This window comes from Scyliorhinus canicula, chromosome 7 (assembly GCF_902713615.1).
Source record: "Scyliorhinus canicula chromosome 7, sScyCan1.1, whole genome shotgun sequence".
NCBI classification, from domain to species: domain Eukaryota; kingdom Metazoa; phylum Chordata; class Chondrichthyes; order Carcharhiniformes; family Scyliorhinidae; genus Scyliorhinus; species Scyliorhinus canicula.
The window spans coordinates 23,155,887-23,180,849 of NC_052152.1; the positions used below are offsets into that span (position 1 = coordinate 23,155,887).

Genomic DNA, 24,963 nt, shown 5'->3' on the forward strand with positions numbered 1-24,963 from the left:
GGCATGTTGTGCAGTTGAGGACTGTGTTGGCAATGTCCTGGCTGATGCCAGGCCAGTAAACTGCCTGCCGAGCTCTGCGTCGACATTTCTCGACCCCCGGGTGACCCTCATGGATCTGTCTGAGCACCATGTTTTGCATACTTTGGGGAATGACGATTCTATCTAGTTTAAGAAGGATCCCCTCAACAACCGCCAGCTCGTCCTTAACGTTGAAGAACTGGGGGCACTGCCCCCTTTGCCAGGCATGGGCGAGGTGCTTCATCACGTGCTGCAGTAGGGGATCTTTGGCAGTCTCTTCGCATATTTGATGAGTTTTAAATAGATATTAAATTTAAAATAGATAAGTCCCCTGGGCCAGATGGGATTTATCCTAGGATTCTCTGGGAAGCCAGGGAGGAGATTGCAGAGCCTTTGTCCTTGATATTTATGTCATCTTTGTCGACAGGAATAGTGCCGGAAGACTGGAGGATCGCAAATGTTGTCCCCTTGTTCAAGAAGGGGAGTAGAGACAACCCTGGTAATTATAGACCTGTGAGCCTTACTTCGGTTGTGGGTAAAATGTTGGAAAAGGTTATAAGAGATAGGGTTTATAATCATCTTGAAAAGAACAAGTTGATTAGCGATAGTCAACACGGTTTTGTGAAGGGTAGGTCATGCCTCACAAACCTTATTGAGTTTTTTGAGAAGGTGACCAAACAGGTGGATCAGGGTAAAGCTGTTGATGTGGTGTATATGGATTTCAGTAAGGCGTTTGATAAGGTTCCCCACGGTAGGCTATTGCAGAAAATAAGGAAGTATGGAATTGAAGGTGATTTAGCGGTTTGGATCAGTAATTGGCTAGCTGAAAGAAGACAGAGGGTGGTGGTTGATGGCAAATGTTCATCCTGGAGTTCAGTTACTAGTGGTGTACCGCAAGGATCTGTTTTGGGGCCACTGCTGTTTGTCATTTTTATAAATGATATGGAAGAGGGTGTAGAAGGATGGGTTAGTAAATTTGCAGATGACACGAAGGTCGGTGGAGTTGTGGATAGTGCTGAAGGATGTTATAGGATACAGAGGGACATAGATAAGCTGCAGAGCTGGGCTGAGAGGTGGCAGATGGAGTTTAATGCGGAAAAGTGTGAGGTGGTTCACTTTGGAAGGAGTAACAGGAATGCAGAGTACTGGGCTAATGGCAAGATTCTTGGTAGTGTAGATGAACAGAGAGATCTCGGCATCCAGGTACATAAATCCCTGAAAGTTGTCACCCAGGTTAATAGGGCTGTTAAGAAGGCATATGGTGTGCTAGCCTTTATAAGCAGGGGGATTGAGTTTCGGAACCAGTTATGTCATGCTGCAGCTGTACATAACTCTGGTGCGGCCGCACCTGGAGTACTGCGTGCAGTTCTGGTCACCACATTATAGGAAGGATGTGGAAGCTTTGGAAAGGGTTCAGAGGAGATTTACTAGGATGTTGCCTGGTATGGAGGGAAGGTCTTACGAGGAAAGGCTCAGGGAATTGAGGTTGTTTTCGTTAGAGAGGAGAAGGCTGAGAGGTGACTTAATAGAGACATATAAGATAGTCAGAGGGTTAGATAGGGTGGACAGTGAGAGTCTTTTTCCTCGGATGGTGATGACCAACACGAGGGGACATAGCTTTAAATTGAGGGGTGATAGATATAGGACAGATATCAGAGGCAGTTTCTTTACTCAGAGAGTAGTAGGGGTGTGGAACGCCCTGCCTGCAACAGTAGTAGACTCGCCAACTTTAAGGGCATTTAAGTGGTCACTGGATAGACATATGGATGAAAATGGAATAGTGTAGGTCAGATAGGCTTCAGATGGTTTCACAGGTCGGCGCAACATCGAGGGCCGAAGGGCCCATACTGCGCTGTAGTGTTCAATGTTCTATGTATAACTCGTTCATCGGTGGCTGGGAGGTTGCTGGCACACAACTGCACCTGTGCTTCAATGTGGCGAATGAAGTCGCCCTGTTCACACGGCGTGGTGATGGATCGGGATCGAGCATCCGCGACGATCAGCTCCTTACCCGATGTGTAGACGAGTTCGAAATCATATCGGCGGAGATGAAGAAGAATTTGCTGCAGCCGAGGTGTCATGTCATTTAAATCCTTTTGGATTATGTGGACGAAAGGCCTGAGGTCTGTTTCCACCGTGAACTTTGGCAGGCCGTATACGTAGTCATGAAACTTAACTATTCCTGTCAGGAGACCCAAGCATCCTTTTCGATCTGGGAATACCGTTGTTCGGTCGGAGTCATGGCCCTGGAGGTGTATGCCACTGGAGCCCAGGCCGAGGAGTCGTCTCGCTGGAGGAGCACCGCCCCAATGTCGTCCTAGCTTGTGTCTGTGGATATCTTCGTATCCTTGGTTGGGTCAAAGAATGCCAGTACTGGGGCTGTGGTGAGCTTCGCCTTCAGCTCAAGCCACTCCGCTTGATGTGCAGGAAGCCACTGGAACACTGTCGACTTTTTTACAAGATTTCGGAGGGCTGTGGTGTGGGATGCCATGTTGGGAATGAATTTCTCGAGAAAATTCACCATCCCGAGGAAAGGGAGGACTGCCTTTTGTGCTCTGGAATCTTCATGGCATTGATTGCCAGCACCTTGTCAGCATCAGGTTGCACACCCTGCTGTTAAATGTGGTCACCCAGAAACTTGATAGCGGACCTACCAAATGAGCATTTGGCCCTGTTGAGCTGGAGGCCGTTTTCATTAATCCTCTGGAAAACATGTTTGAGGCGAGGGATGTGATCCTCGGACATCGTGGACCAGATGATCACGTCGTCCACATAGACTCGCACCCCCTCGATGCCCTCCATCATTTGCTCCATTATGCAATGAAATACTTTGGAAGCTGATATGATACCAAAAGGCATGCGGTTCTAGCAATACCTGCCGAACGGAGTGTTAAACGTGCACAGCTTTTGACTGGACTTGTCCAGCTGTATCTGCCAGAACCCATGGTAGGCGTCCAGCTTGGTAAAGAATTTGACATGAGCCATCTGACAGGTTAACTCTTCCCGCTTTGGGATCGGGTAGTGCTCGCGCATGATGTTGTGATTCAGGTCTTTGGGATCAATGCAAATGCGGAGTTCACCAGAGGACTTCTTGACGCAGACCATGGAGCTGACCCAGTCTGTTGGTTCTGTGACCTTTGAGATGATACCCTGGTCTTGGAGCTCTCGTCGCTGCGTTTTCAAACGATCCTTGAGAGGGGCCGGCCCCCAGCGTGGTGCATGGATGACTGGGGTGGCATTCGGTTTGAGCAATACCTTGTAACGATATGGGAAGGTGCCCATTCCATCAAACACGTTGTGGTATTGCGTGAGAATGTTGTCTATCTCAGCCTGGAGATTTACATTGGTTGAGGCAGTCGTCGGTGTCAAGGACATGGCATGGACGCGTTGGACCAGATTTAGGAGTTTGCATGCACGAGCATCGAGCAGGGATGCCTTGTCAGGCCGGACGATCTCGAGTCATAACGTCGTCTTGATTGACTTGTGATATACACCTAGCTGACACGATCCGCTGGCAGCTATGGCATTGTCATTGTAGTCAAGGAGCTGGCAGGCTGGTGGAAGAATGCTAGGTTGGTCTCGGATGCTGCCGAAGTCCGACTGTGATATGAAGTTTGCAAATGCGGCAGTGTCCAATTTAAATTGGATGCGAGACTGCTTAACCGTGACGACAGCACACCATTCGTCATCAGGATCCACAGTGAGGATTGAAAGGCGGTTTGCAGGCATGGTGGAGGCTACCTCGCGCGTGGTGATTATGCCCACCCGGTATGGAGACTCGAGGCAGTCAGCATCGGGGTCCAGTGCGCTGTTGGGATCAGAATCCTGCAAGCCTTGTTGTACACAGCGGACACGTCTGCGCTGCAGCCGGGGTCGCTGGCTGTTGCTCGGTGGAGCGGACCTGCAGGAGGCCGCGTAATGCCCAGGCTTTCCACACTGTAGACATCGCCTTCCTTTGGCTGGACATTGCCACTTTAAATGGGCGAAGCCACAATTTGGATACGTCATGACGCTGACGCCAGTGCGTTCTGTGCGCCATCGCGCATGCACAGTGCAGTCAGCCAACATTCGCACATGCGCATCGGGGTCTTCGGCCTCGTTGTCCACCCGGTCGTGGCGCGCATGCGTAGGGACCCGGGAAAAGCGCGCGAAACGGGCACTCTCCTCGTGAGAGGCTAGTTTTGCATTTTCTGCCGGCCTGATGCGGGAGTAACGATTCCTGGCATGCTCATGGACAACACACGTTTCGATGGCAACGGAGAGAATCAACTGTTTGATTTTGAGTCAGACTGGACCCCAAAAACGATCTGATCCCGGATCATGGAATCAGCCGTCGAGTCATAAATACGTGACTGCGCTAGGATGCGGAGATGGGTCAAGAAGGACTGAAAAGGTTCCTCCTTACCCTGAAGCCTCTGTTAGAAGATATACCGTTCAAAGCTCTCATTCATCTAAATGTCGCAGTGGTTGTCGAATTTCAGCAGAACCGTCTTGAACTTCGTCTTGTCTTCGCCATCGGCAAATGTGAGCGAGTTATAGATGTGGATGGCGTGATCTCCGCAGTCGACAGGAACAGCGCGATCTTTCAGGCATCCGATGCTGCCTCGAGGCCGGAGGCTTTGATATATCGGAGACACTTCTGTTCGAAGACTTTCCAGTTGGCGCCGAGGTTGCCGGCGATCTGGAGTTGCGGAGGAGGTTGGATCTTTTCCATGCCACTGGATGGCTGCGTGCTGGTTGTTGCAGATTCACTTTAGGTAGGTTCATTAGAGTTAATTGCTCTCTGGTACCATGATGTGTTATCTGTGTAGGTCTAACATCGACTGCAACTGGATGTAGTAAAACGAGAAACAGGCTTCTGACACAGGAGATGGCCCAACACTGTTTTATTGAACCTGTTGATTGCTGTACATAATCTGCTGTGGGTTGACACTCTATTAACCTAACTGATAACCTCCTACTGGCTTGACCAGACTAGCTCTCTATCACATGGTGATGATATTCGTTGGCCTGTGACTATGTCCCGAGCCGTGTCCTTTGAGAGAGAGAGAGCCTTAATGCCCTGTGGGCTTTATAGTGGTGGTATCCTGTCTGGAGATTGGTCGTTCTGTGTCGTGTGTGTTCATTGGTTACCCTATGTGTCAATCACTGCCAGTCTGCATCTCATGATATACATGAGTGGATGTTATGACAGACCCCAGTGGTCTTTATCTCCATATCGGAATCAGACAACCAGACATCAGGCACTTCGGTATCACGAGGAGAAGAAGATGCATTGGGAGTGCAGACTGTGGGACCAGAGTAACCGGTGGTGGACTTCCACCGAGGAGACATCTAAACGGCGTCTGGACTGGGATAGAATTCCCCTGAGGAGTCTCCGGAGCAGAAGACTGCTGGGCACAAAAGTGATCTATGGATGGCACAGTGGTTAGCACTGTTGTCTTGCAGCACCAGGGATTCGGGTTCAATTCCAGCCTCGCGTGTCGGTGTGTAGTTTCTATATTTTCCCCGTGTCTGCGTGGGTTTCCTTCGGGTGCTTCGGTTTCTTCCCACAGACCAAAGGTGTTGGGTGGATTGGCCATGATAAATCGCCCCTTGGTGTCCGAAAGGTTAGGTGGTGTTACGGGGATACGGTGTGCCCAGCTAGGGAATCAGAGAATCGGTGTTGACTCAATGGACTGAATGGTCTCCGTCTGTACTGTAGGCATTCTATGATTCCATCATTCAGGTGACGCTTCATCAGCTGATCTCGAATACAGACCTGGTATGAAACCGGGCCACTATGACGAACGACGACCCTTGGAAGCCAGTGAGGACCTTCACCAAAGTTACCATCATTGACCACCTCGTCAGGTGCGAAGGTTCGTAGAAGACCACGCTTATTTGGCAACATCCTTGGAAATCTTGTGTACGGCGCACTTTTGCGCCGATGTCAGGGAACAACAATAATAATAATAATAATGTTATTGTCACAAGTAAGCTTACATTAACACTGCAATGAAGTTACTATGAAAATCCCCTAGTTGCCACATTCCGGTCCCTGTTCGGGTTCACAGAGGGAGAATTCAGAATGTCCAATTCACCTAATAGCACATCTTTCGGGACTTGTGGGTGTAAACCGGAGGAAACCCACACAGACACGGGAAGAACGTGCAGACTCTGCACAGACAGTGACCCAAGCCGGGGATCGAACCTGGGACCCTGGTGCTGTGAAGCCATAGTGCTAACCACTATACTACCATGCTGCCCGAAACCCAACCGAGTCTGGAGTCGGCAACCCATCAACAGGTTGGCCGGGGCTACCCCCATTACAGCATGACAAGCACTCCAAGATGAGAAGAGATGGCATGAATGGTATCCATCGGACCTCTGTTTCTTCAGGCCCTGATTCACCGTCTGTATGGCGCATTTTGCCAATCCATTTGACGCCAGGTGGTAAGGCACGTTGTGAACATGATGGATGCCATTCACCTTGGCGAAGGCAGTGGACTCTTCACTAGTAAACAAGGTACCATTACCCAAAGGGAGTCAGACGAGTAACACAAAGAAGCCGTTAATTAGAATGCCTACTATTCAAAGGGCCTGGTTGAACTTCACTGGGTCCTCTCTCTCTCATTATGGGTCAGTTCCTATCTGGCCGACCTTATATATAACAAAGAGGAGATACTCCTCGAGCCACTTGGGATAAACAATCAACCCAACCCCGTGTGTTCCGATCAGGTTATTACCGAGATCATGGCTGATTCTCAACTCCACTTTCCTGCCTCATCACATAAGCCTTGATTCCCTTACTGATAAAAATCTGTCTGATGCACTATCAATTACCACAAAGACGAGAATAGTGGAACAATCGAGGCTTTATTGAGTGAGATGTTGTGCCTCCTGTAGCTGGAATCAGAGTGGCTGCAGCACAGGAGAGCACACACATTTATATGCCGCATACTGGGCGGAGCCAGCAGGCCGGGATTTACCCTTGTACCTCTAATATACTGGCAGTGCCGTAATACATGTAATATACTACTAGTGGTGACTACCACATTGTCTATCCCACCATAGTGAACATACTTAACGTCCCATCTCTACAGCTCTCTGCGGTAAAGAATTCCACAGATTCGCTATGCTCTGAGAGAGGAAATTTCCCCTCATCTCTGTCTTAAATGGGTGACCCCTTACTCTGAGATTCTGCCCTCTGGTCCTAGACTCTCCCACAAGAGGAAACATCCTCACAGCATCGAACCTGTCAAGCCCCCTGAGAATCTGATATGTCTCAATAAGGTGACTTCTCATTCGTCTAAACTGGCTAGCCCCTGGGGCGGTTCTCGATTTTGGCCACTCCCGCTACTGACCAACCTTGTTTCACTCCCTCGAGCAAAACGAGGCCGGTGAATAACGGGAGAGGCCAAAATTGAGAACCGCGCCAGGCGCCAAACAGTTTGTGATACAACCGACCCACTCCCGAAGGCGAAATTGGGATTACGCCGGAGTGTGGCGAGAAACCAATTATCACCACTTAAGCACTATTTCCATACAATTACTGAGAGCCACATGATATCCAACGGCCTCCCGTCATTTAGCGGCCTCCCCACCAAGTGGTCACACTGGCGCCGATTAGTATTCCTTTTGAAAAACGTGAACCTGGCGGAAGGCCTTCCGTGGGGAACCGAGGAGGTGAGTAGCCATCTTTGCTCACAGACAAAAAGCCCACTTGTCGGCAGCAGATGCACAGCCATACCGCCCTCTCCCGTGTGCTGGCTGTCAGACACAGCCTCATCAAAGGGGCGGAACCTGGGGTAGCTGATGACCACCACCCCCACTCCATGGGACGGGTCCAGGGTGACACTCAGCGCACCGTCCTCCGGCTCTGTGCCTATAGGGCCCTAGGCTTCACATTGGAATGGAGGGGCAACTAGTTCGATCCCCGGCTGCCCCTGCATCATCTGGCTCTGCCAGCCTGGTGGTTCCCCATGTTCTGCACCATCATGTTGATGCTCCTCAGTGACTGGGACAGGCTCTTCAGCACCTCAGCCATGCCCACCTGGACTGGGACAAGCTCTGTGTCGCCTCGGCCATTCCCATCTGAGAGCAGGACATGTCCCGCAGAACCTCATCAAGGTCGGCCTGGTACTGGGTCACATCCCCCAGGGAGGTGGACATTCTGTTGCGACTCTCAGCCACGGCCATCCCCCACTGTGCGATACCTTGGACACCTTCACTAATGGTGCTGACGTCGTGCAGTCGCCACCCTAGCAGTGTTGGCCTTGGTACCACTTATTGCCAGGGACATCTCCTGTGCCCATGGCCTCAGCGACTTCTCCAAGTGGCCATGGAGGTGTTGGGGTGTTGCTGATATCTCCCTCTGAATGTCCCGGCCGCTTCCTAACGTCTCCGTCAGCAGCGGGTACCTCTGTTCCACAGGTTCAGCACCAGGCTGGGACCCAGTTGGGTCCTGGGATCCAGCAGACCCCCTACTGCTGTCTTGCCTGCCGGTTCTTGTCTCCACCTGATGCACATCATCAGCAGTGAGGTGCTCATCAGATTGTGCTCCAGAAGCCTGACCACTAACATTTCCCACCGAGGTATGTGTATCTGTGCTGGTGGAGGGTGGGGGTGACAGCTGTGCCATGACTATTACAGTGGCATTCTCAGAGCTCTCCTCTGAGGTGGTCTGGGAGGTTGGAGAGGGTTCCGCCTGGGATGGGCCAGCTCCATCAGCTGGAGGATCTGCGGGAGAATGGACATGTGGTCAGTGGGAGGGATGGGTCAGTCAGTAAGGCAATAACAGCTCATGTTTGCAGATCCTCCAGGTGGAGCTCAGTGATTCCTCACCTCTGCATCGTCCGCTAGCCTCTGCATTGGTGACCGCTCTGTCCTTGCCCACCCCAGTCACCTCCAGGGCGTGCTCCACGAAGGTGGTAAAGATTCTTATGTACGTCACGCCCACTGCCAGTCTGGCACCAACCTCGACGGTTGTGGAAGAGCTTTCCTGAGGAGACACAGAGAGGGCATCATTAGCCACACTCGTACTGCCCGGTGTAGGTCATTGACCTTCTTCCTGAACTGGAGGCCAGTCCTCCTGGTCACACTCCCGGTGCTCGTGCCGCTGCCACTTTCCCAGACAGCACTGGCTGCCCTGTGGCTAACCCTCTGCAACCCTCGGGGGAACAGGAAACCTCTCCTGGCCTCCACTGCATCTAGCAGCCTCCCCAGGTCAGCATCCCCGAATCTTGGTACTGGTCTCCTCAGTGCCATTGCTGCGAGCTGGCTGGGGTTGGCCGAGCAAATGCAGTTTAAGTGCTGCTCAATCTTGTTAGTGGGGGGCTGACGAGTGTGGTCTCAGCAAATCAGCCGGTGAGCCTTCATTTGCGGCGAGAAGCCCGTGCGGCCTCGTTAAGTGGACGAATTAATGTTCAACGAGCACTGGGAAGCTTGTGGCAATTCCCGCTCGCTACACACTTAGGAATATTTCCGGAGAACCATGCCACATTTGTCCCCTACTGCTAAGCCAATTATGAATCCACTTTATCAAATCATCCTTCATAAGTCTCCCATGTGGGATCTTGTCAAAGGCTTTCAACTCCTTTACCTCAGAGGCCTCAGGCGAGCGCCATTCAGCACTGTTCCCCACAAACAGGGACCAGACGGGACCGCACTCATGGGGGTCCCCCAAGAGATTAGAGGCTCCCAGCTTCATGCCCTATGGGCCAGGTGGTGCTCTGCCACTGATGGTGTCACCTAGTTACCCTGGCAGTACAACCTGGAGTCAGCCTGGCACTGCCAAGTTGCCCAGGTGGCACTGCCAGCTGCTATGGGCACTGCCACGGTGCACAGTTGACATTGCAAGGTGCCACGCTGGTATTCTTTTTGCACATGCAAGATCTGGCCGGAGTTGCCTGGCGTGGGCGTTGCAGAGGTGGGGAGGGGGGTATTGGGGACCCTCCCATATTGTGTTTGGGCTCGGGGGGGGACTGGTTTGGGGGCCTCGGAGATCGCGACGCCATTTAAAAATGACCTCCTGATCTCTCGCCACTATGGGGAGCTCCAGTGAGCGGAGATCCTGACAGTACAAAACAGGGTTATGTGGGGCCTCAGCCTCGCGTTCCCTGTTCAGGCTCCTTATTCAACGAATTTGCATTGAATAGTCATGCGTTTTTCGGCACTGAACGCTAAACGCGCTTGCTAAGGCACTTTGTTCCCTTTTGGGAGAATCGTGTCCAATGGCTCAAGTTTTTCATTGAACGGGATTCAACCAAACTCAAACAAAATCACACAGCTGGCAGGTTATGGTGCAACAGCAACAAGTCCATGTTTACCAATGAAAATGGGCCATGGAGATCACCTTCAATGATAAATACACTGCCCAGTGAAATACTAAACCCTACAGATCAAGAGTAATGCTAAGCAGCTTGTGTCAGATAGAACAGTCTTGGAATACTAAAATTAGCTTCACTATCTCTTGGATGGGGAAAAGTGGCTCCCGCTCCTAACTGTGATCCAGTGACCCTGCCATAAAATACATAGTGTGGATGTCAGTTGAGAACAAGGATCAGATCTATCCGTAATACTTCCAAACACACAGGTCACAGTGCAGTGAGGACAAAACATGTAAAAAGGAGTACATGTTGTTGATGTCAACAACATCAAAGTAAATCTAGCTGTATTTTATTCTAAAAATAGTTTGTTTTTCGGGGGGTAATTGCAGTAAAGAAGTGGTAATTCCAGCTAATGTTCAACTTGCTCAGTGAGGCAGATGGAGGCATTCACTCTGCAAGCCAATCTGTTTCTGTGACACCGCACTGAAAATGGACAAATGGCAGAGCTTTGTTGCCTCGTTTCTCTGTATACCTGACCCTGGGGGAACATTGAGACATCAGAGAGGTGTGCTATTTAAATGTTCAAGAGAAACCCACCTTCAAAGACCTAATTTACTTTGGCTACAATTAAAAAATATATACTTTTTCTTAAAGGCAGAATAAGACTCAAATAGTAAACAACATGGGTTGTGGGATTTCAACAGGATGGTGATTAGTATTATAGTTCAGGCAGGATATGGATTTCCACATATGTTGCTACTAAAATGTCTTTCTGAGACATTTCCAACCAATGTGTTCAGTTAACATTAATTATCATTTCAAGGGCGCATTATTAAAGCCTCATCTGCATCACGGGGCTTAAAAAGAAAAGGATAAGATAGAGTCCTTCTCCTGATCATTTTCCAGTGACTCCAATGGATGTTGGATAAGGAGGGGCTTGGGGCTGACTATGATTCCCAACATGGAAATAACCCTACCAATACTTACTATCTAGATACACTTGTGAAAAATAGTCATTTAGGCAAGGTACTGAAGGGTTGCTGGAAACTTCCTGAGTCAGTAGAGTGGGTGGGGGAAGGGTGGCACGGGTTGGGGAGGAGGCTTGATGGGGGTACAGCCAAAAATTGGTTTCTCCTTAGAAATATGAAAGACACAAATCGATTAATTTTGCTTCCCACTGTACCGATATCGGGCCTCCTTTTTTGTAAACTTAATTTATCTGGGGTTGATATCCTAGATCTTCATATACCTAAAACGTTTTTCCTGATTTAACATTGTGCTTCACGTTTTCATTGTTGAAGTTTTAAACAAACCAATGATGTTACAATGGGTCAGTTAAAGCAATACCGTCAGCATTTGGTTCAGAGTGCGTTGCTCCAATTCTAGCTTCTTTATCAGATCAAGGGCTTCGTGTGTCTTTCTGTGTTCTGTAGCCAGCTGGTGATTGAAACTTTTACCTTTTAATTCCAGAATTTTCTCCAAGTCCTAAAGACACAGTGAACAAAATAAGCACCTGCAGGAAAATCACGGGATAATTGCCATTGAAGACAACACTTTGTGTTCAGAAATCCCTTCCTTTCCTGAAGATGCAGACTAATCAAGTGGAATGATTCTACAGGCACCAGCAACCCTTCAACACAGTGGCCAATTGAACTATCTGTGAGCACAGTGTAAAATGGTGATTATTTTCCCACGGGGGCGCCGGAAATGAAAATGAAAATCACTTATTGTCACAAGTAGGCTTCAATGAAGTTACTGTGAATAGCCCCTAGTCGTCATATTCCAGCGCCTGTTCGGGGAGGCTGGTACGGGAATTGAACCGTGCTGCTGGCCTGCCTTGGTCTGCTTTAAAAGCCAGCGATTTAGCCCAGTGTGCTAAACGAGCACCTCAACCAAAGGTCTCACAACTGACCCAAATCTACTTTTACCCAATGCCCAATTATCCATTTTCCAGTAGCTACTAATGCATAGCAATCAGGAGAGGGAAACCTTCTCAAGATCAAACCAATTTTAGTGCCTTTATCAATGTCCCATCAATAATCAGCCAATTCAGCATCAACCAGGGTGTCTGGTGCTGCCAATTGACAAAGTAATGACTGTAGGAAGTGCTAAGCATGGTATGATTGGTTAGAATGCATAGCCACAGTTGAGGATGTGTAGGATAACTAAGTCTCTTGGTACCAATGTTACCGTCTTACAATATTACTTGAAAGCTCTCAAAGAAAGGAAATCCCTTTGTAAACCTCAATAACAATGTAAATAAAAAGCTCAGACGCCTGTATAAATGGGAGTGTTCAGGACAACATCTGGTGGTGATACAACATACAGGTTTATTTTAAGGTGAACTCCTTCTAACAAAAGAGTCAGAAACATAGTGGTAGTTGGTGAGGAGAAGCAGAAAAGGGCGGGATTACATATTCGACTCACTGAAATTGTATCATGCTTATAAATATGGGGCTCCTAAATAAAGTGATAATCCAGTTCCTAATTTATTTTCTGCATGGCTGGATAAGCGTAGCTTCAAGAACATTCAAGAGGTTCGATGCAATCCAGCACGAAACAGCCCCCTTGATTGGCACCCCATCCACCACCTTAAACATTCACTCCCTCCACCACTGATGCACTATGGCTGCAGTGTGTACCATCTACAAGATGCACTGTAGCAACTTGCCAAGGTTCCTTTAACAGCACCTTCCAAACGTGTAACCTCTACCACCTAGAAAGACAAGGGTAGCAGGCGAATGGGTACATCACCATGACTTGAAAGTCCATTTCCTACACACACACACCATCCTGGCTTGGAATGATATAACTGTTCCTTCACAGTTACCGGGACAGAATCTTGGAACTCCCTCCCTGACAGCACTGCAGATGTACCAAAGCCACATGGCCTCTATTGGTTCAAAAAGGCTGCTCACCATCACCTCCTCAAGGAGAACTAGGGATGGGCAATAAATGCTTGTCAGTAATGCTCACAAGCTACAGAGGATTGAAGCCTGGAAGTTATGCAAAGATTTGACCTCTCTAAAATTATTCTTTGGAGGTATTAGGCAAAGATAATTTATCATATAAGAATCTAAAATAGAGGTGTAAATACGATTAAGCTCTTTTCCACTATAGCATTGTACTTTCACTTCAGGGATCAAATCCAGTCCAAATTGATGAGATGAATGTCTTCAGGAGGCAATGCCAATCCTAAACAAAATGTATTTGATGAACAACAAATAATCTGGTACCTAGTTGGTAACCTTACTTAGTGGGGTAAATTTTACTGCATTTGACACAGGTTTTAATAAGAGAATCCCATTTTGCATTTATACCTAGATTATTATAATTAATGAATAATGAAAATACATACATCAAAAGAGGCCATTAGTATATCTGGTGTGCAAATGAAAGCATTCACTGGAGCACAACTGAGTTGCTCTTCTGAGGTTGGAGCATTAATGTGCAGGGGTAGTAGAAAGGAGTATCTTTACCCAGCCCATAATGTGTGCTATATGATGCCCTGGGAGTATTTGATACAATTATTATGGACAAAATAACATTACAAAATATTCTGAACTATGAAACACCATAATTGATGAACTTAAGAAAATAAAGGTGCAGAAAATGAATTACTGAAGTATTGCCATGGAAGCACAGACAGCAACATAGGTGTTGATGTAGTTATAATACAGTACAGCTGAATTTTATCTTTATAGACCTAAATGTAGCAGGGAAGCTGGTTTTGGGTCACCTGTATTGATATCACAGTTGTGTTGTAATTCACCAACTGACAACTAGGAGTCTCATAAGTATATAAGTGAATGTTGGAGTCAGGTGACCTCAGACTGACTAGGGAGCTGGAAGAGAGGTTGCTTGTGCATGTTCATACTGTTATTTATCTCTTGTTTTGTATATACTTGACCCACAGTTAATGTTAATAAATCATTTATAGCTTTAGTTACAGGTGTTCTTGTAATATAAACCAGGCCATCTGACAAGACCATTACATGGTACCAGGATTGGATGGTATTAAACACTGAGGAAAAAACTATCACATCATCGGTGAAGCCTGCCGTGTGGTCCACAGAGATTTTGCAAACTGCACAAATTAGCTGCATGGACTCATTGAATCCACCAATGAGTCTCAGATGTAATGGTAATCTGTACAGCAACTGGCGTGTGTTTAAACAACAATTTAATCTGTTTATTACTGCAGTAAATTAGGAGATCAATCAGATTCACATAAGGTAGCAATGCTCTTAACAGTGGCCGGGCCGGAAACAATTGCTGTGTTTAATACGTTTAAATTTGCAAAACGATGAAGATAATAAATATTTTAACGAAATAATGTGAAGATTAGATAAACATTGCATCCCCAGAAATAATGAAATCTATGAACACTATGTGTTTAGATCATGATTACCGAAGACAGAAGAGTCCATAAATCATTTTGTCACTGATTTAAAGTTAAAATCTAAAACCTATAATTTTTCTGCGGTGGAATCTCCCATGATTCGGGATCAAATTGTGTTTGGTGGGAATGAAAATAAACTGAGAGAATTGTTGCTGAGGGAATCAGAGCTGTCTTTGGACCAAATAGTTAAGAATTCTCAGGCTCATGAGCTAGCAGCACAGCATTCTAAAATGTGTAGGGAGAGAAAAGAGCTAATGTTTCGAGTCCGATGACTTTGTCAAAGCTTTGACAAAGAGTCATTGGACTCAAAACGTTAGCTCTTTTCTCCCTACAGATGCTGCCATACTTGCTGAGATTTTCCAGCATTGTCCCTTTTGTTTCAGATTCCAGCATCCGCAGTAATTTGCTTTTATTCTAAAATGTGTCTCAGTAATGGCAAAGTCTTCTTGGAAAAAAGCACTCCGCTTGCCGCCCTTTTTCCAAAAGGGCAGGAAATTTTTTTTAAAAGGTAGGAAGGTTCCTGCAGCTCCTTGCACACCAACAAACAGGTTTAAAGGTCAGGATGAAGTATTTCTGTGCAAAAGATGTGGTCAGATGCACAAATTAAGGTAGTGTCCATTGTTTGGCAAGTTTTGTTCCAGATGCAAAGGGGAAAAAATCAATTTGCTCAGACTCGTTACTCTGAGCTCCACTCCAGATCAGTCAGCACAGTGGAAGGCACAGTCTCCACTGATGAAACTTCATTGTTTGTAGGAGTAATAACAGAGAAGAAATTTTTGGAGACATCAAAAAATTCTCCAACACTTAAAGAAATGCAAACCGATACTCCATTTAAAATAATTGCGGTTGATAATAATCTTTATTGTTACAAGTAGGCTTACTTTTTTTTTGAAAATATTTTATTGACGCATTTATAATTTTAACATTTCAAACAACAGAGAGATCCAACACACACAAAAAAACCACAATTACACACCCAACTCCCCCAACCCTAAACCCTAACTAGCCATACATTAGATTCCCTGCCCTTATTTGTCACTTCCATGCCTCTCCCTTCCCCCCCCCCCACCCCCCGCTCTTGCTGATGGTCAATTCTCATTGAAGAATTCGCTGAACGGTGAGCGAACCCCTGCAATGGATCCCTTAAGGCAAACTTAATTTTCTCTAGCCAAAGAAACCCTGCCATGTGACTGACCCAAACCCCCGACTTTGGAGGCTCCGAATCCCTCCATCCCAGTAAAATCCATCTCCGGGCCGCTAGGGAAGCAAAGGCCAAAACGTCTGCCTCTCTCCTCCTCTAGACTCCCGGATCGTCCGACACTTCAAATATTGCCATGTCTGGACTCGGAGTCACCCTCCCTTCCAGGACCTCTGACGTGACATCTGAGAATCCCTGCCAAAATCCCCTCAGCCTCGGACACGCCCAAAACATATGTACATGATTCGCCGGGCTTCCCCCACACTGCCCACACCTGTCCTCCACCTCCTCAAAAAACCTACTCATCCAGGCCACAGTCACATTAGCCCTGTGGACCACCTTGAACTGGATCAGGTTAAGCCTGGCGCACGATAGGGATGCATTGACTCTCCTCAGCGCCTTCTCCCATAACCCGACTTCTAGGTCCCCTCCCAGCTCTTCCTCCCACTTCCTCTTCACCTCCCCAATTGGGACCCCTTCCCACTCCAACAGTTCCTTGCTTATTTCCGAGACCCTTTCCTACCCAACCCCTGTTTTAGACATCACCGTATCCTATAGTCCCCTTAGTGGGAAGCAGGGGAAGCTCAGGAGCTGCTTCCAAACAAAATCCCGTACCTGCAGATACCGGAACCCATTCCCCCCTGGCAACTCAAACTCCTCCTCTCACTCCTCCAGGCTCGGGAAACCCTCCTCAGTGAAGAGATCTCCAAATCTCTCTATCACTGCTCGCTGCCACCTCCTGAAGCCACAAGTAGGCCTACATTAACACTGCAATGAAGTTACTGTGAAATGCCCCCAGTCACCGCATTCCGGCGCCTGTTCGGGTACACAGAGGCAGAATTCAAAATGTCCAATTCACCTAACAAGCACACCTTTCGGGACTTGTGGGAGGAAACCGGAGCATGCAGACACAGGGAGAACGTGTAGACTTCGCACAGACAACGACCCAAGCTGGGAATCGAACCTGGGCTGTGAAGCAACAGTGCTAACCACTGTGCTACTGTGCCGCCAGGAGTCTCATTAGTCTATAAGTGAATGTTAGAGTCAGGTGACCTCAGACTGTCTAGGGAGCTGGGAGAGAGGTTGCTTGTGCATGTTCATACTGTTATTCATCTGTTGTTTTGTATATATTTGTCCCACAGTTAATGCTAATAAATTGTTTATAGCTTTAGCTACAAGTGCTCCTGTATATAAATTAGGCCATCCCACAAGAACATTGCAGTACCTATTTGCAAATGAAAAGGGCTTTGCAACAGCTCTTTAATTCTGCCATATCTTTAGTACCCAGTTTCTCAGTTTCTTGACCATCACAGAGTGCGGGTGTGGTGACACCACATAACTGTCAATGAGAGGTGCTCTATTTATAGAGGCAAAATGATTGCAGGACACTCTAATTGTGAATGCTTGTGGTGGCAAATACATGGAAGGCAGTTGTGGTAAATTGCCCACTGGATTCATTGACCCTTCCCTGTTGGTCATGCTGGAGGTGGTGAGGTCCAGACACGTTGCTTCCTCAGGATGGGAAAGTGGCCTGACACACAAACTAACCAGGTATGGCTGGAAGTTGGAGAACGTGAGCAGTAATAGTGAAGTGCCCACGGCATGGCTACAGTGTTGGAAAATGTTTAATGTCCTCATTCAGTCAGGGAAGGTGAGTGTAATACCATTTTCCGGTGGGCATCCATGACTCTTCGAGCTTCTCAGCATTCTCCTGTGCAGCCCTCCTCTGACTGGCACACCGGTCAGAATTTTAAATTGCTTGGCACGTGCTGGCTCGACCATGTAGCTTGTGAAATCGTGCAAGCGGCTATCAGGTGTGCATCCTGATGTCATCACATACTTGCATATTTCAGTTGGTGGCTGCATGCAAGAGTTGGAAGTGCGCAGGGTGACAATCAAGAAGGCAATTTAGCCCATTAAGGAGTCAATTGATGCAATGTTACGTGGCTCGTCTGCTTTTACAGTTGGTGGGTTGGCCGATTAGCCAGGCAGCCTTTACGTGTTAGCAGCATCCTCGATCGAGGGCAGGATGAAATGTCAGGGCCGAAATAAAATTTGAAAAGGTCACTCATGTCTATGTTGGAATGAGCTGCCTAGACTCTCTTTGCAGCGTTTTTCCATCGTCATTTCTTTTGTACCAGTCTGCAGCTCCCTGAGACTGCTCCACGCCGGCTGTCCCCCAGAGGGAGCACGTTAGAAGCCCCAGAACTTCTGGTGACGGGGACGTGCTGAGTAGTTGCAAATCAGGTCACTCATCTCCTACAAACCCGAAAATAGGCTCTTTCACGCGAAATAGCCCGCTAATACAAGGGAAAAACATCCCCACACCTCAACCAGCATCAACGCGAAAGGAGATGCTGAAACAACAGCCACTCCAGAGGCCGTTTAGAAACAAGAAGTGGAAAAAGCCAGGAGAAGCAAATGGCTGAGCCGGCAGACGCATGAGGCGTTGAAACTCGGGTCTCGGCAGAGCGAGAAGGACCGATCTGCCTTACCAGGGGGTGGTTGGAGGATGTTTCTCTCAAGGGAACCGAGAGAACACAAGAGAGGAGATGAAAACCAATATCCAGGCTGCGGTCAGGGTGGTGGTCACGGAAGCTCTGGTGACCATGCAGGTGGCCCTAGGCAAGCAGAGAGGCGATTGGAAGCCCAGGAAAACACCATGAAGAGCTAGAGAAGGCCTCAACACACCAGGGCGATCAGATCACAGCCCGGGTAAAGGAAATATCAAGGTTGGTCACGACGCAGGGAATCTGAAAGGAAAGATTGAGGATCAGGAAAACCAATCGAGCAGCGCGCGCGGGGGGTCGGGCGGGGGGGGGGATATCTGTTAAGAGGGAATATTGTGTAATAGTCTATGGTTAGGGGGGGTAAATATTCTCATGTAAAAAATCTCTTCAATAAAAATTATTTAAAAAAAAAAGGAAAACCAATCGAGGTGTCAAAACCTACGGATAGTGGGCCTGCCAGAGGGGATCGATGGTAGGAATCCCATAGACTATGTGGGCAATCTGGTGGGAAGGGATAGCTTCCACAACCCACCAGAAATAGACAGAGCCCACTGGGGGTCGCTTCATGCGAAACCCAAAGCTGGAGAACAACCAGGGTGACAATCACAAAAAATCACCGGTACCAAGACCGGGAAAAAAATCCTGCTCTGGGAAAGGCAAACAAAAAACTGTAACTGGGAAGGTCACCGGATGAGGATCTGCCAGGATATTGGGGATGACCTGGCCAAGAGCCGGGCAGAGTTCAATAGAGGGAAAGCAGCCCTGTACAAGAGAGGCGTAAAATGGAGGATGCTGTACCCGGCCAAACTCTGGGTCACATTCCAAGGCAGGGAACACTTCTTCACAGCCCTGCGGACATGAACAAATTTGTCCTGCAGACCTGGCTGGAGAAACTGCAGCAGGGATAGCAATGAAAAGATCATCCAAAGAGACTTCATTTATTTACCAAATCAATTAACCAACTCGATGAACACTTTGCGCTGCCTCATTCTGAGGACGGGAGGTGACATAGAAGAAAGAAAGAGTGAGGGTAGCAGAGCGCAAGAAAGGGAGATGGGAATGGCAGGGAGGGAGCAGAGAGAACAGGCAACGGGAGGATACATAACCAGCTCCGGGAGGGGGGCCACCACACTAGCGGGGAAGCTAGCACTGGGAAGCGTGAAGGAAAGAGAGGCCGCAGGGCATCTCCCTCAAGGAAGAGAGTGAAGCACGATCAATTGCACAAAGACTTGAGTTGGATACAACTGAGGCTTTATTGCTCTAAGATGTGTGGCCTCCCACAGCAGCTGGCGAAATGGCTGTAGCATGGAGGACACACATATTTATACTCCGCCTACTGGGTGGAGCCAGCAGGCAGGGACTACCAACGTACCTGTAGTACAGGTCCTACCCCAATACATCCTCTAATAGAGGTGCAACAGTGGTTTACCACATTCACCCCTGTTAAAATTGAGTCCGGCGGGGTGGTGGAGAACTATATACAACAAATGGTTTTTACATTTACAATATTTGATAGAGAGAAAAAAAAAGTATCTTTTGAAGTCCAGTGGACCAGTTAGAGTTTCAACCGGTCCGGGGCCTTGATGTGCCGCTGGGAGCGCAGTGGTGGCGGCGATGCAGATGCTGGTCTGATCTTCGGTGACTCTGGGAGCGTGCCGAAATCCTCTTCACCCTCGGGCGTGGGCAGGGGGAGGACAGATGGTCCTGGGGGGGGTTGCGCTGGGGGAGGGGAGGGTGGCGCCGGGCCGGAGGGGTGTGTGTGTGTGGAACCTGCTGGTGCCAGGTCCCTGAGCGAGACAGTATCCTGGCGGCTGTCGGGGTACGCCACGTAGACATACTGGGGGTTTGCATGGAGCAATTGCACCCTCTCCAACGGGTCCACCTTGTGGAGTCGGACATTCCTACAGAGCAGGACGGGTCCTGGAGCTGCGAGCCAAGTCGGGAGCGACACCCCGGATGTGGACTTCCTGGGGAAGGCAAAAAGACGTTCATGGGCTGTGTTGTTAGTGGAGGTGCACAGTAGTGACCGAATGGAGTGTAGTGCATCAGGGAGGACCTCCTGCAAGTTGGAGGCCGGGAGGTTCCTGGGCTGTAGGGCCAGTTGGACGGCCCTCCACATCGTCCCGTTCTCCCTCTCTACCTGCCCGTTTCCCCGGGGGTTGTAGCTTGTCGTCCTGCTGGAGGCGATTCCCCTGCTGAGCAGGAATTAACGCAGCTCATCACTCATGAATGAGGATCCCCTGTCACTGTGGATGTAGGTGGGGAAACCGAACAGAGCAAAGATTGTGTTGAGGGCTTTGATGACGGTGGCAGACATCATATCGGGGCATGCGATGGGGAAGGGAAATCTGAGTACTCATCGACCACACTGAGAAAATGTGTTACGGTCGGTGGAGGTGAGGGGCCCTTTGAAATCCACGCTGAGGCGCTCAAAGAGGGGGAGGCTTTCACCAGGCGCACACGGTATGGCCGGTAGAAGTGCGGCTTGCACTCCGCACAGACCTGGCAGTCCCTGGTGATTGTCCGTACTTCCTCGATGGAGTAGGGCAGATTGCGTGCCTTTATGGAATGGTACAACCGTGTGACTTCCGGGTGACAAAGGCTGTCGTGCAGGGTCCGGAGTCAGTCTGCTTGTGCGCTGGCTCATGTACCTCAAGAGAGGGCGTCTGGGGGCTCGTTGAGCTTACCAGGGCGATACAAAATCTCGTAATTGTAGGTGGAGAGCTCGATCCTCCATCTCAAGATCTTATCATTCTTGATCTTGCCCCGCTGTGTGTTATTGAACATGAAGGCTACCGACCGTTGGTCAGTGAGGAGAGTGAATCTCATGCCGGCCAGGTAATGCTTCTAATGCCGCACAGCTTCAGCGATAGCTTGGGCCACTTTTTCGATGGATGAGTGCCGAATTTCTGAGGCATGAAGGGTGCGGGAAAAGAATGCCACGGGTCTGACTGCCTGATTGAGCGAGGCGGCTAGGGCGACGTCTGATGCATCGCTCTCTACTTGAAAGGACAGTGTCTCATCTACTGCGTGCATCCCGACCTTGACGATATCGGCTCTGATACGGGCAAAGCCCTGTTGTGCCTCGGCCGTCAGGGAAAACTGTATGAGTGGTCAGGCCTTGTCCACATAGTTTGGGACCCACTGGGCGTAGTACAAAAAGAACCCCAGGCAGCGTTTGAGGGCCTTGGGGCAGTGGGGGAGGGGGTGCTCCATGAGTGAACGCATGCGGTTGGGATCGGGCCCCAGAACTCCGTTCTGGACCACATAGCCGAGGATGGCTAAGTGGGTCATACTAAACACGCACTTCTCCTTGTTGTAGATGAGGTTTAGGAGAGTGGCGGTGTGGAGAAATTTGGCACGGTTGGCATTGTGGTCCTGCTGATCATGGCCGCAGCTGGTGACATTGTCTAGGTACGGAAGGGTGGCCCACAAACCGTACCGGTCGACCATTCAGTCCATCTCCCTTTGGAAGACCGAGACCCCATTAATGACGCTGAAGGGAACCCTGAGGAAGTGATAGAGGCGGACGTCTGCCTCGAAGGCAGTGTATGGACCGTCCGATTTACGAATGGGGAGCTGGTGATAGGATGATGGGGAGCCCGGGGGGGGGGGGGGGGGGGGGGGGCACAGGTCCTGGAACGCTGGTGGTGCCCATGTGCCGTGGGGGAGACACGATGGTGGCGCCTGAAGATCTTGTGGAGGACAAAATGGCAGCGCCCATGGGTCGCACGTGGCGGGGGTTGAACAAGATGGCGCGCCCCTGGGCCGCACATGTTGCTCAGAGGGGAAGATGGCGGCGCCCACTGGCCGCGCGTGGTCCGGGGAGGTGAAGATGGCGGCGCCCATTGTCCGTAAACGAGGGGGGTGGGGATGATGGCGGCGACTGCACGGGCCTGGCACACCGCGGCGAAGTGTCCCTTCTTGCCGCAAGCCTTACAAAGGGCAGCGCTGGCCGGGCAGCTTGGCGGAGGTGTTTCTGCTGGCTGCAAAAGTAACATCGGGGACCCCCGGGGTTCACTGGCTGGCGCATGGCGCAGGCGTATTGACTGGGGCGGCTGTCTGTGGGGTCCACGATGCGTAGGAGGGGTGGGCCACGCGGCTCGGTGTCTAGGCCTGAATGTTGCGCGTGGCGACCATCATAGAGAGCGCTAGTTTCTTTGTCTCCGCTAGGTCGAGCGTGGCCCCTTCTAACAGTAGCTAGTGTATGAGGTCCGACCCAATCCCCGTAACAAACGCGTCCTGCATAAGGAGGTTTGAATGTTCAGTGGCCGCAGTGGCCAGTCACAGTCCCAAACGAGTGGGATTAGGGCCCGCCAGAAGTCTTCTATGGACTCACCAGGGAGTTGAGAGCGAGTGGTGAGTGCATGCCTGACGAAGAGCGTTTTCGTCTTCTGAGCATAATTCTCTTTGAGAAGCGTCATGGCTTTGGCGTAGTTTGGCACGTCCTGGATTAGCGGAAAGACGCTGGAGCTCAACCTTGAGTACAGGATCTGTGTCTTCTGAGCCTCCAAGACTAGGCTGGGCGCTGAGTTGATGTATGCCTCGAAACAAGCTAGCCAGTGATTAAAGTCCTCTTTGGCATCGCTTGAATGCGGATCCAGCTGCAGGCTATCCGGTTTGATACGGAGGTCCATCTTTTGAAAATCTTAGAGCAATAAATTGATGCACGATCAATTGCACAAAGACTTCAGTTGGATACAACTGAGGCTTTATTGCTCTAAGGTGTGTGGCCTCCCACAGCAGCTGGCGAAATAGCTGCAGCATGGAGGACACACATATTTATACTCCGCCTACTGGGCGGAGACAGCAGGGAGGGACTACCAATGTACCTGGAGCACAGGTCCTACCATACATCCTCTAATAGAGGTGCAACAGTGGTTTACCACAGAGAACGCCTGGAAAAGGTGGGGGTAAACATCAGCAACAGGGAACGACTAGGTGAAGAACCAGAGCTAAGGGAACATTGGGGGGGGGGAGAACAGCTCCCGGGGGGAGAGGGGGGGTGAGGAGGACAGGAGGGGAGGGGCAGAAATACCATAGTGGGGACAGATAGCAAGGGCATTAGGCTGACTATAACAGGCCACAAGTGGCAACTTGGAACACAAAGGCACCGCAAGCAACTACTTTGGAGGGTCCCTGAGCAAAGGGAAACCCCGGATTACAGGGGCTCACCCACATGGCATGCACACAGTTGGCAGCCATGTTGAATGCCCCCTGGACAAAGGGAAACCCTGGAGCGCATGGGCCTGACCTCATGGGGTGACCGAAGCTATCTTGGGTGGCCCCCTAACAAAGGGAAACCCCAAAGTGCAGGGGCGCGTCCACAAGGTTAGTATGGTTGATTCGCAGGAAGGCGGGAAGTTAACGTGTACACTCCCAACTGGATTGACACAGCATTTATAAAGAAGACCATGGCAGCAATCCCTGACATCAACATATTCTGACTTATCATGGGTGGGGAATTTAACTATTTACAGGACCCATGGATGGACAGATCAAATCACGAAACAGGGAAAACCTCCAACATTGCGAAAGAACTCAGCATATTGATGGAGCAGATAGGGGCTGTGGACCCATGGCAGTTCACTCACCCAGGGGAGAAGAAGTTCTTCTTCTCCCAGATACGCAACGTATATACACGGAACAACCTCTTTGTGGTGGGGAAATCAGTGCTTCCAGGGATAGTAAGAGCGGAATACTCCACGATCGAATTTTCCGACCAGGCTCCACACTACATGGATGTGAGGTTGGAGACAGGCCGTGCCCAACGCCCCCCACGGAGGTTGGCCTCCTGGCTGATAAGGCTTTCGGTGAGAAAATATCACAAGCCATAGACCAGTATATCACTAACAACTGGGATGGGGAGGTCTCACACTCCATACTCTGGGAGGCGCTGAAGGCTGTGATCAGGGGTGAAATTATTGTTTGCAAAGCACGAAAAGATAGGGAAGAGAGGGTAGCTAGGCAGCAGCTAGTTGACTCCATACTGGAGGTAGAGCAGCGATACTCCTCAGCCCCGGCCGTAGAGCTCCTGGGGGAGAGGAAAAAGCTACAAATGGACTTTGGCCTGCTCTATACGAGGAAAGCAGTGCACCAACTCCGCCAGACACGGGGGACCCTGTACGAGGCCAGCCACCTGCTGACTCACCAGCTGAGAAAGTAGCTAGCCAAGAGGGAAACAGTACAAATTAGAGACAACAAGGGCAAACTAGTTGCGCAGCCGGAAACGGACAACGGGGCATTCCAGGCCTACTACCGGGGGCTGTACATCTCACGGCCCCCAGCAGAGGGGCTGAGGCTTTGAGGTTTGAGGTGGTGAGGTTTTCCAGCAGGTCCACTGTTGGAGTCACCAGTACGGGTCCCATCACTTCCTCCTCCCTCAGGACAGGGGTGCGAACAGAGCTATCTCCTGAGGCTCGCCCGCCACCTGGCGCTGCCAGTCCTGGAGGCCCGCTCTGGTTTTGACCAGGGTCGACATGCTCACGGCCAATGAGCACAGGACCATCACTATCTGGAACTGTG

At 49.6% G+C, this 24,963-nt stretch overlaps 1 protein-coding gene across 4 annotated transcripts in view; it reads right to left on the minus strand.

Moving 5' to 3' along the window:
* LOC119968782 (lebercilin-like protein) overlaps window positions 1-24,963 on the minus strand; it is a 155,846-nt gene that overhangs the window by 55,668 nt on the left and 75,215 nt on the right. For 3 of the 4 annotated variants that reach the window (XM_038801512.1, XM_038801515.1, XM_038801514.1), the window contains one exon: window positions 11,676-11,813. The exons of the other annotated variant lie outside the window; for it this stretch is intronic. In XM_038801512.1, coding sequence (XP_038657440.1) covers window positions 11,676-11,813 — 138 coding nt within the window. The remainder of the gene's footprint in view (window positions 1-11,675; window positions 11,814-24,963) is intronic. 4 annotated transcript variants of the gene reach the window in all.